The sequence below is a fragment of the Sinohyriopsis cumingii genome, chromosome 2 (assembly GCF_028554795.1).
Source record: "Sinohyriopsis cumingii isolate HCF-2022 chromosome 2, ASM2855479v2, whole genome shotgun sequence".
NCBI lineage: Eukaryota > Metazoa > Mollusca > Bivalvia > Unionida > Unionidae > Sinohyriopsis > Sinohyriopsis cumingii.
The window spans coordinates 16483387-16496773 of record NC_142962.1 but is presented as its reverse complement, the minus strand read 5'-3'; the positions used below and the strand labels follow the sequence as shown (position 1 = coordinate 16496773).

General features: G+C 35.2%; 1 protein-coding gene across 2 annotated transcripts in view; it reads right to left on the bottom strand.

Annotated features, from left to right (window-relative positions):
* The window catches only part of LOC149804381 (anaphase-promoting complex subunit 1-like), a 253928-nt gene that overhangs the window by 223018 nt on the left and 17523 nt on the right, over window positions 1-13387 (bottom strand). For both annotated transcript variants that reach the window (XM_089939582.1, XM_089939590.1), the window contains 3 exons: window positions 11848-12006; window positions 10296-10359; window positions 8558-8652 (listed from right to left, as the gene is read on the bottom strand). In XM_089939582.1, coding sequence (XP_089795708.1) covers window positions 8558-8652; window positions 10296-10359; window positions 11848-12006 — 318 coding nt within the window. The remainder of the gene's footprint in view (window positions 1-8557; window positions 8653-10295; window positions 10360-11847; window positions 12007-13387) is intronic.

Below are 13387 nucleotides of genomic sequence, written 5' to 3'. Positions count from 1 at the left end.
GAAGATGTTAAGTGCATGTGAAATAAAGTACATGAAATTTAAAATACTGACTCAGAAACAAAAGACAACAAAACATAAATTTCATTCATTCACAAAAATGAACTGCATTTAATGTTTTTTACTTTTTATTAAAACTTCAGGCACAATTAAGTATTTGTTTCTCTTCCCAATCTTACTATATATCATAGGCAAGTAGATGTTCTCAGGAAAGAGCTGATAAATCTAAATTGTTAATTTCGGGTTTATGGGCCATCCATTTAGTATGTACGCAAAAATCTGGCGAATCTTGGCCCCTCCCCTCTCCCTGTACACGCGTGTACTTTATAACCTCCCCCATGTGTACTTACGCTTTATAACCCACCCACCCCGAGTTCTATAGAACGGCCTCTATTTAATCCACGCAGAAATGATCAAGGATTAATAATATTAACGTGTTTAATAAAATAGATATTCCACCTACATTGAATGTCTGGCTGCGTAACCTTAAAAGATTTTGTCTAGGGTCCGCTAAAATTCAAACGCCAACTAACCCAGTCGAACATGTTACATATTATACAAATTATTATCGAGGTTTCACCCCTCTCCCTCATTTATGCATACGTACATTATCAGTAGACTCCCGCCCATACGCATGTGTATGCATCTGGTTACCTCCCTCCATGCATACGGAGTAAATGGACGACCTCTTAGGGCTAAATAATAATGATAATAATAATAATAATAATAATGAAGTCTTAGTATTTGTATTATCTGCAGATGCATCGATTCAATTGTCATTTATTCAACTGTACCCAATTTATCAGTGTATCCTAATTTCGCTAAAGATAATCATAATTTTAATGCTGGCACTCAAATTACAATTTGCAGCATACAATTAAGGCCATATAAATAAACAGTAACGTAAAAAACTTACTTTTATGACTGGAGATGTCGACGACAATCATCACATCCGCCACTGGCAACAATGAAACATGAATTGCACGTCTTGCAAAACACTGTATGTTTATCACTACCATGAGTCAGGCATGGAAATTCCAGGCTATAAGAAGCTTGGAAAGAGGTTTTATATTTGTTTTGACTTTCCAACTTCAACCAAATCGCCCATTCTTTTATTCACTGTAGAAGAGATCACCAAACATATTAATTCAAGCTTGTGTGCTTTTCAAAGAATTTCTGCACACTTCTGGTCTTACACACTGGGGAATTTCCAAAACATTTTTCGTTAAACAAAACAAATTTTTCCAGATTTTTTTTGACGAAATGATTTTTTTCCGGGAGAAAAAAAATAATACCGGAGTGTGGGAAGTGCGATTGAATTCAGGAAGTCTCCCGCAAAAAACAGGAGGGTTCGCATGTCTGGAATTCCCATCATTTTTCAAAACTGCCATTGTAAAGCCTCTGCTGAAGAAACTAACACTCGACCATAACAATTTAAAGAACTACCGTCCAGTTTCTAATCTCCCATTCATATAAAGTCTTAGAAAGGTTGTTCTATCCCAACTTGTATCGCATCTGAATTCAAACAGTATTTTTAGCAATGTACAATCTGCATATCGCCCTTGCCACAGTACTGAAACTACTCTTCTAAAAGTAGTTAATGACATTCTATCTGCTTTGGATAGCAAAAAAGATTACAGTCCTCACCCCCCTTGATTTGTCTGCAGCATCTGACACAACAGACCATGATATATTACTTCACCATCTCCAGCATATATTTGGCATTCATGATACAGCCTTACTGTGGTTCAAGTCCTACTTGGTCAACAGGTCACAAATTGTATCTGCAAATGGAATACACTCCAGCCCAGTTAATCTATGTTGTGGTGTTCCACGGAGGTCTGTTTTTGGATCTGTTCTCTTCATTCTATACACTCAGCCGCCTCAAGTGTCATAGATCATCATCTAGTGTCCCAACAATTATACGATGACGACACCCAAATATACAAATCTAGCCACCCAACTAAAGTTCATGCTACCATCCAAGGTGTAGAGAGGTGCGTTTCTGATGTGAAATCATGGATACCATGTAACAGGCTGCAGATGAACGATGATAAAACTGAGGCCATTCTGATCACAACACAAAGACTTTCTCATTCACATCCTTTACCTCAAACAATAAATATCAGCAACACCAACATTAAATTCACAGTCAGTACAAAACCAAGGTGTTACTCTGGACAGTACTCTCACATTGCACCAACATGTCATGAACATATGCAAGGCTGCATATCTTGAGCTGAGATGCATCAGCTACATTTGCAAATATCTTTCAGTTGATGCCACTAAAACACTTGTGTGTCCGTTAGTACTTTCAAGACTGGACTATTGCATACATGCCAACCCCTGGCGAGGAAAAAGTGTAATCCAAGTGGACAAAAACAGTAATCAAAGCAGAAAAAGTGTAATCCGAACAGAAAAAGAGTAATCCACATATAACATGTTAAAAATTCAATGAGTACATGTACAAAATTATTTATTTATCCCTTTGGACTTTTAACATCAATTACTGCTTCAAGTTTTTGTATATAACACTTTGAGCTTTAAAAAGCAACAGACTCTCATACTGCATTTCAAAACACTTTGTACCAGCTGAGATTATAAATGTTTTGCACACCAGTAGAGCACTAAGTGCTGGGTTACAGAGCCTGGATCTGAATTCAGTTTTACTTTTGTTAGCAATGCTGAACAATCTCTCACAGTCTGCATTAGAATGGTAAAGAACCAATATTCATTTCATAACCTGACAAAGAAGAGGAAATTTATATCTTCCAGTTATTGGATCTTTTAGCTGGAAAATAAGATGAGAAAAAAAATCAACTCTGTCCACATGAAGTAAATTGTCAGGTAGAGTGCCAACTTGATACTTCAGGAGTTCTCCTTCTAGTTTATCAGCAGCCTTTCCTGAAGCATGGTGCATCATATGACAGAGAAAACCTGATATATACCATCAAAATATAGAATGCAACTCCTTTATGAATTCCAGTCATCACTGATGCAGCATCAGCTGAAAACCCCATACAGTTCTGCCAACTTATATTTATTCAAAGCATTAACAAGCACCAAAACAAAATGTTTTCTCCAGTGGAATCTACTGTTAATTATGGTAATGAAAGAAAAGCACTTGACTTTGCCCTTTTCATTGTCAAAGTCTCTTACACAGACTGGGTACAACGTTTTGTCATCATAATCACTACTCCTGTCTGTTGCAATACTAAACGACCCAATTATCATGGCTTCTGCAATTTTAAGTGAAGTATCTTCTGCTAAACACCTAACCATATTAGATGATTTTGTTCTTGCACATGCATATTTTCTGCAACTTTGGAATCAGGAAATATCCATTTGAACAAAGGACCAATGTAGTCTTATACTGCTAGAGGTAGTCCGTGTTCTATTAAGAACTCGATACATAATGCCTCTGCATTTATAAAATTTGTGTCCACAATTTAGTTCTGCTGTAAAAAAAGAAGTTACCTTAGTACTGGAGTTTGTAAAATGAGCTAATTCAAGGTTTCTTTGTTTTACCACCATGACCAATATTAAAATCCTTTCCACACAGCCTGCAAGGGGCATGAAGCTGCCCTAGAATGGAATGCTGAAAAATGTATTTCATGTATTCATGTCTGAATTGACTGCTCGTCTTTTCCTAATCCATCTATGAAATTATTTGAAAAACATTTTTGCTCTAACACACGCATCGATTAGAATAAATCCAACTTCACTTTTAGCACCAAATACCTACAGACTGGTTCTATACCAGATATGAAGTTGAGCAAAGAATCTGCAAGCAAAAATTATAAGTTAGAAAACCAGTCTGTTCTCTCCTAACTATGCCATACAGCTGCTATAAATAGAAACACTGAGTCAAAATTTTGAAAGTAGAAAAAGCGCGTTTTTTGGAAATAGGGCAGCTGCTATAAATAGAACATAATACTGTTAGGAGAGTACATGTAAGTCTACAGACAAGCATACTCTTATGTCGTAGTTACACAGAAGCAGTCTTTTCTAGAATACAGTCTGTGGAATTAATGGGATGTTAATAAAAATGAGAAAACAAATTATTATCTTTGGAGGGGGATATACCAAAAAAGCATAATCTGAATATATTTACGCATAAAGTGAAAAAAGGCATAATGATTATGCCAAAAGCGTAATGGTTGGCATGTACGCTATTGCAACTCAATTCTGTCTGGTTAAGCTCAATATCTACTCCAGAAACTTCAAAACACAGATGCTCGGATCATCCTTAGAGTACCACGATCAGAGCACACCTCCCCGATGCTCTGTACCCTACACTGGCTATCCATTCGATCCAGAATCAAACACAAAATTTGTTCTCTGTGCTACATTTCACTGAAGGACTCCAGTCCAACATACCTATCCGACCTCACCCATGTGTACACACCAGCAAGATACTTAAGCTCATCTTCTGACAATCATATACTCATTACTCCCACTATGAAAATGAAGTCATATGGACAATGTTCTTTTGCATACCAGGGTCCAGCAACGTGGAATGACTTGCCCACTGAACACACAAAGACAGTGATCCCATTCAAGAGTGCTCTTAAAACTCACCTATATTGACTGAAAGAACAAACTTAAAGACCTAATAATGTTTCCTACCTTAAATATTTTCAGCATGTTTTTTATGTTTTCTAATTTCATGGTGTTTGTTTTATGTAATCATATCATTATATTGTTGTTGTTGTAGGATTTAACACCATTTTTTCAGCACACGATAGGCTATACATGGTGGCCAGTATTAATGGTGGAGGAGGAACCCGGGAAATATCCGGAAAGAACCACCGACCCTCATGAGCTACTAGCAAGCTTTCTCACATATCCAAATATCTTTATATGTTGTGGTTTTTTTTGGGTGGGGGTATGTTATAGGTGTTGTCTGATGTTGTAAAGTGCTTTGAGCCTCTAAAGATTAGGCACTATACAAAGTCCTCACTTTATTATGTATTTTTCCCATATACGAAAAAATGTTTTTTTTTTAAAGTGTGAAAAATGAAGTAAAAAAAGTTTTATCATTTTGGGGAAGAGATCACATACAAATTCAAATATAAAACAAACATGATGCAGCTCCTAAAATTTAATTTTTCATCCATTTCTTAATGTTTTGTGCTAAAATAAATGGGCCTTTTGACAACTGTGATCTTGCTGTATTGTTGAAAGAATTGTTGAAAGAAGTGTTAATCTTATTATTACTGTTCTGTGAACAATAAAGTCATTAAGTCTTCTTTATGTTTGTCTTCAATGCATTCCGTGTACAATCAAACAATATCAAACATGTTTCTTTTTTAAACTGCATACATAACCAAACACCAAACAATGCAGAGGCTGATAAAATGTTCTCAAACGAATTTATAAATCAATTAATTTAAGCACACTGCTAATCCTCAGAGTCAACTGCAGAGCTAAATCTTGTTCAAATTATGGGCCAATGATTTATAAACATCAAAGACAAAACTACCAACATGTGCACATGACTTGGCTGTGTTGTTTTTGACACAATCAACTGACCAATGAATAAATAATGTAAAAGTGTTAATTTGTGTCATTTACAGTGGATAACAGGACATGGACAAGTAAAGCTTTTACTGTTAAAGAGAATAATCAAGCCCTGGACTGGATTAAGTCCAGTCTTTGAATTCTTCAGTTGAGGAATATGAGTAACTTTTCCAAGAGAAAGTGTGACAGTAACAGAAAGCAGCTGAAAATTATCAGTTTTCCAAAAAAACAATACAGTATTATGATTTGCAGTTGAGAAAATTTTACTAGTAGGAAATTTATATCGACACCATATACTGACCTTAGTACATAGTGAATCTAAAATGTGCTTCATCTTTTGATACATGATGCTGCTATTTTATCCCACTGAATATTTTATATCACATAATGATCTGTAATAAATATTGAATATTTGAAATCTGTGCATATTTTCGATGAAATTATACGTAATGTGGATTACTGCATGTTACAAGATTGGTGGTTGATATGTAGATATGTATATATATATATATATATATATATATATATATATATATATATATATATATATATATATAAAAGAGCATACATGTATATGTACTAATGTATGGTTCTCGAGAGTAAAATATTATATATACAATCTGTTTTCACTACGCATGTGTTTCTCATTTAGTATACATTGAGTTAAGATGGTAACTGTACCAATGAAGCACATATTTTTGTACATGCTTTTATTACACCCCAATGCAATCATTTGCTTAATGCATCATTTTCTTCATGAAACTGACTTGGTTGGTTATAATGCAGTTCGGTATATAACAGTCGGGTTCTATGGACCCCAACCATCGTGTTAGAGCAGGGTCACACTGTAGCCTAATTTTTGCACATACTGTTGCCAACAATGCAATGTAAGTCTATTTTAGTTTTACAGAAACTGCAGCATCTAGATAAATGAGATGCCAATGTTGGCAGAAGTGGCCAATGCCATACTGGTTTCATTTTGTTGACAAGAAAGTTAATCACAAATTGATAATGCTGACAAGAAAGTTAATCACAAATTGAGAATTCCTATCTGAAAAGACTGGCATAATATTTGTACAATCCAGAGCTGATTGCAAACCGAAAACCACAGATATCATACTTAAACAGAAAAAGAATGCTTAAATACCATTAACACATGATTGCGTACATATAACACATGATTGCTTACACATAACACATGAATACTTACACAAACTTTGTCAGTTCACCAACAAAATGAAAAAGAGGACTAGATTTATTTGCTAGTTTGAAAACTTACCAGCAATGCAACATAAAAGCTAACTTTATGTCACAAAGAAAACTGCATTGAGGATTTATGATAACAAGACCTTTGAAATTCAACAGAGTAAAGATGAAAAACAGAAATTTAGATGTAATGTTTTGATTTTTACTTAGTAAACAAAATAATGCCTGTGTCTTTATTTGGTTTCAAGTATATAAAAAATGGATTACCAAATTTGCAATGAAAATATTTGTGAGGACTCTTTGGCAGAACAACAACATTAGATAATCCAAAGAGCACAAACTAGGGCCATTCTCAGTAAAACAAATGGGACCCTGGGAAGGAACTTTCAGTACGGAGTTATTTAAAAAAATCCAGACGTTTATTAGAATTTTGAAATTTTTTCACACAAACTCCTTGAGCAGTTAGAGTAATCTACCATATATTTTTTCAGAATTACTTCCATAGCTGCCAACCTTCCAGGCTCACAATTAGTGAAAATAGGGATAAAAATTAGTGAATTCGGATATGATTTAGTGAAAAATACTATGACAATAACTCCATCCACTCTGACATTCAATACTACACTATATCAAAGTCACAATATAAAACTAAAACACTACATATATGCAGAAATGTATCTGCATTTCTATTTATTATGGTATTCATAAACTTCACTTGTTTTTGTGGTTATTTATCAAGACATGATACTGTGTCAGACTTGAACTTCCTCAACTGCTTGATCGTAAATTTGTTTTCAAAACAGTTCAGACTTCTTGCCTGCTGGTTGATCTTGGTGACTAAAATTGCTGACAAATTTTCTGCACCTAAGGAGGCCCTAAAGTCTGTCTTATTTTTCCTCACTAGAGAAAATACTCTTTCACTGTCTCTGTTGCTGTGAGGAATGCACAGGAGCTGCAGCAATTTTGATTCTTCCACAGGAAAATTTGGAAGCGATCTTTGAGTCCGGGAATATCTGTCAGAACAAATGTTTAGCATGGTCTGCAGCTAATAAAGGCAGACCGTGCTCAACAAGAAAACTCACAAATAATGCTTCAGCATTGGTAGCTTGCAGGTCTTCCATCGATGGCTTAAAATATTCCAGAGCTGAAATCTACAAATTCTTAATTTTCCCAACTTCTACATGTTTCGTCTCTGCCACCATGACCAATACTAAAATTTGTGGCACACCGTGTGCAAAAGCATGATGTATATCAATGTTTAATGGCAGAATGCACGAAAATTTTGATATATTCCTAATTAAACTTCACTTTTTGAGCAATACATTTCTTTTTCCTTGGTGGTGAAGCCTTTTTTAAGATCTTACGTGTGATGCCAAACAGTAGTTTAAATCAGTAATGGTGACGCATGCGCAGAGCAAAATTCCAGTTAGGCCTAAGTTTCTCTCAAAAGCATTTGTAAAACTACTCTTATACATATAGATTAAAATAGGCTAAAATGCTTGCCACATGGCCAACTGTACCAATTAGCTGTAGTTCTACTAATATCGTGACCAGCAGTACCGGACCGTTTCAGCAACTGCAAATATCACGACTAGCGCCTAACGGGAAATTGGTTATTTTATTAAAGATTTAAAATAATTGAGAATTGGAGAATTAGTGAACTTTCTGCTTGCTGCGTGAATCCGTAAATCACTGAAAAAATCGTGAAATTCATGCCAAAATCATGAGGGATGGCAGCTATGTACTTCATTAGGTGATATGTATGTTTAAATGGAACAGCCCATAGCAAAACTGTAGACATCAATCATGTAATGGTAAACTGGTGAATTACCGTAAATGGAAGTGCTGATGTGTATTCCCCTCCATCCTGCATAAAACAGCTGACCATGCTCGACTCAATAACACACACTCCTCTTTGTGTCTCTCCTAAAATAAATAATTTGTATGTATAACATTTTATTAACAATAACAGTGACAAATCTCCTGTAATTTATCTGACACATCCTTTAAAATTATATGTATATCCTACACAGTTCTGAAGAAAATGCTGAAAACAATTGTGAACCAGTCAATGTATCCATCTATGCCCATTTAATTGTTTGTCTTATCAGGCGACTTTCTGTAATGTGGAAAAATACCAGCTTTGGAGTGTATATGTAAATTACTAGCATGAGTATCAAACTGGAGTGTGTATGTAGAACACTTGCACAGGGATCAGACTGGGCTATGTATGTAGATTACTTGCACAGGGAGCAGAATGGAGCATGTATGTAGAAAACCAGCACTGGGATCAGACTGGAGTGTATATGTAGAATACTTGCACAGGGATCAGATTGGGGTGTGTATGTAGAATACCTGCACAGGAATCAGATTGGGGTATGTATGTAGATTACTAGCATGGGATCAGACTGGAGTATTAAGTAGATTACTAGCACCTCACACCTCATTGGCAGGATCCTAGGCTTAACCCCAGTAGGATTACAATATATAAACACCACTTCTACTCATCAACATATCAACACAAAAACTGTTGAGTCACAATGATCAGATGTGATTTCAATGCTTGACTGGAATCACCCAAGCTTTCTACTGTATACTATATGTTCTGGCACTTTTCTTGCATCTGCATGGGTGGTGATGAGGGCATTTTGACATCACCAATGAAACTAATCAACGATTCTTCTCTATTCACAGATACAGTACATTATGTTGCTCTTCTGCATCAGCATCTGCGGCAGGGGTGGGGGGGGGGTGAGTGGAAAAGGCATTTCAAGTACTTCCAACTAAAGTGTCAAAACAGTGAACTAAGTACTTACAACTAAAGTGTCAAAACAGTTAACTAAGTACTTCCAACTAAAGTGTCAAAACAGTGAACTAAGTACTTCCAACTAAAGTGTCAAAACAGTGAACTAAGTACTTCCAACTAAAGTGTCAAAACAGTAAACTAAGTACTTCTGACTAAAGTGTCAAAACAGTGAACTAAGTACTTCCAACTAAAGTATCAACAAGCAGTTGGATACATATTCATATCTTCCATGACCTCAAATCATTTACACTTCTTGCACTTGCAATCTCAGTAATGAAGAAGTGCATACAATATAATAAATTAAAATAATGTAAACTGCATTATCCACATGGCTCAGAAGTGTAACAGTTGATAAGTACAGTACAAGAGAAGTTATCCAGTGAAACTGAATTTTACCAATTGAAATTGTATGTGACAATAAGGAACTGTACAATAATTGCAAAAATAAGAAAATATTCACTGAAACTACCAAAAATGTGCTATGCACCACATGAAGCAATCTGACTTACTAACCAAGTGCTGACAATAAAAGCTGGATGATGAAATTTAAGTACAAGATTAAATGGATTTTATGGAGGACATCTTTACTGCATAACAGCAAAAGTGAAAACTTGTACATCCAGGTATAATGGTAACCACCTAGAGGATGGAAAAGGGAGTTAACCTACAAGTGGTGCTTTCCTTTTGCTACAATATATATATATATATATATATATAGAAAAAGTTATACTATTGCAATGTGATCAAGTTTTGTATTCTTTACCTGGTAGATCCAAACTGGTCCCTTGAGCATCACTTTCAGGTATCACAAAACTTGACCAAACAGCCTAAAAAGCAAATTATGATACATCACCCAAATACAAAAGAAAATCTCAATGTTAAATAATAACTTCCCAGACACTTGTGATAATATTTGTGTCAAGGGAATGAAAAAATCCTTCAACATTTTGTTGGTGTCACCAAATCATGGTCTTAAGAGATACATGTAATGAGCAAGTGTTCTGAAGCATCAAAAAATGAATGGTAATTTTGAAATTGAAAGAATAACAGATTTTATTTGCTCCAAATAATCCATCTACAATTATCCAGACACAAACACACTCCTCTCAGATGACCAACCCCTCTGTAAAGTTAAGAATAATTAATCTGTATTTGACCACTCCGGTGGCCTAGTCAGATGCGTGAGATTGTGAATAACTTAATCTGTATTGAACCACTCGAGTGGCCTAATCAGATGCGGGAGGTTGTGGGATCGACCCCCCACCAAGTCATACCAAAAACTTATAAAAATGGTACTAACAGCTGCCTCACTTGGTGCTCAGCATTAAGATGTTAGTGTAAGGACTGGTCAGCCTGGTGTCAGGATAATGTGATTGGATGGGACATCATGCTACATGTCTGTGGCCCAGTGCTATACATCACTATAAACTGTCACACTGCAGCCATTGTAGTGGTATGACTGAATTTTTTTTAAAGCTACATTAAAATTCCAAATCACACACACACACACAAACCTATATTGACCATCATCATTTATTATTAAAGTATGATTCAACCGAGACAGCTACAGCCAAATCCACGAGTCTTGTACTTCTATGTCTGCCATACATTTACTCTAAATTTATCTCAATGCATTGTTGTTATGTAAATCTGTTGCTACTCAATTCGGGATGCCATTTATACTCCCTCCCAACTCCTGCCATTTATCCTCACTCCCAAATCAGGCCCAACTCCTGCCATCGCATAATGTGCCAGTAGAACAGGGTCTCTGTTGTTTGTTCTACTGATTACTACAATCTGCACAGACCCAGATTAGCCAGTGCATGATGCAATAGCAGATCCAGATCAACACATTTTACAGTTGCATGGGACTTAGATCAAGTATACACAATACCTATTTTTTGGACTTCTCGACTTTCTCACAATCAGAATTCAAAGACCCAGCAAACATTGATCTGGAACAACAATTACAGCCATGTCTCCAAACTATGGATATATTATATGCATTTCTATATTGATGGAAAAACCATCACATACTTTATGTCATTGAAAATGAATGAATCAAGGGTATACTACTCTGTGACTATAAGGCTCTTCATAATAAGATATATCCTATCAGAAGGTGAGCATAGTCATGGACCCCATTTCAGGAAGAGGTAGCAAAATGTGTACATCTCATATACTTCTTTGTATTGCAGTCTCGCTGCGAGGCAGAATAGGACTCCCACATAAAGCATTATGATGCGGCAAGTATTTTTCAGTCTTGAAATTATAACAAACCAAGAAACTGATGTATCATATATTTGCAAATATACCTGAAGTACAGGACTATCCATGGTAAATGTTTTTATTATGGACCTGGCTCCATCCTGGCCTCCTCGACTCCATATAACAGTATGGCCATTGATGTAGAGTTCTTCATCATAATCGTCTCCCTCCACTGTAAGGGAACGAAATATCCACTGCTCTTTTTGCTAAAAACAAATAAAGTATTGATTACTGTCAAATAATATGTAAATATATGACACTTGTAAGCAGTTTCAACTACTGGAACTTCATTTAACAAGAAGACAGTTTTCCATACATAAAAGAAAGTAATAACATATGAAATTAAATTTCCTGGAACTGTCAGTGTATACTGCTGTAAAGAAAATCACTGTACAAAGCCACAGTATTTTTCTAATTTAAAAAAAAAAAATGTATCCATGGTTTATAAACAGGCCATTCCAATTTCAATCCTTTAAAGAAGTCACCATTTTGTTTACAATGAAAACCACAAACAGACCTATTGGAACATTTTTATATTGAAAAGCCAATAATTTTAGGCATAAATTTTTATGCAAAATTTAGACTGTTATAAAATGGATTATAATAATTAATAACCATTTTGTCCTGGAGATTATTCATGTTTCTGACATTTTGCTTCAAAGCCAAATGCAAAAGTAGATGGCCCAGAAATCTGGGTCAGTGGGATGGTTTACGCATAAATTTCTCCAATGCAATTGATTTAATATGTTTTGGAAGCAAAAACTGTTTCAAGGTTTCTCTAGTTTTTATAGCTTCATCCATATTTAATAGCACATCAGCAACATTTCTCCAATACTGACAGGTGCCACACAAAATTCAAATTCTGGTAACATTCTATTATGTAGTTTCTATGAGAAAAAGGCATGTAATCTTCTGCAAGTGACCAAATCATCATTTCTATTAATATGAAAGCCCTAAAGCTAGTACACTTTCTGTGAAATTTTGTCAAATTCACAAAAAGCAACTTTTGAGAACAAAATGATGTTTTTCTATATGTTAAATATAAGCAGCCAAATTTCATGGCAAACAACAGTTGTAAAAACATAATCCCTTGTCAAATTCTATTTAATCATTTTTGAAAAGAAGTGGTGCGATGATCTTTCTATCTTTAATAAAATTGGCCATATCAGATGTTAGTTTGGTATCATTTGTATAGAAATTAAAGGTCTCTAAGCCAGGATCTTTTCTGTCCAGTTTAGTCAAATTCTGTTAAGTGGGTTTTTTTAAAGCTGTTTAAAGATTTTTCTATTTGTACAATACTGAAAACCCTCTAAGCCAGGATGCTTTCTGTTAAAGTTGGTCCAATTCTGCTGAGCTGCTTCTGCGCAAAAGTCATTTAAAGACATTCCTATATTTAATAACAGCAGCCATATTTGATGGCAGATGGCATCATTTCCAAAATCTGGAAGCCATCTTTGTTAGGATGCTCTCAAATTGGGTCAAATTCTGCTGAGCAGTTTTTTAAAACAAGCGATTTCCAGAATTTTTCATTTTTTAATAATAGCAACCACATATGACGACAGATCAGCTTCATGTATAAAAATTTTA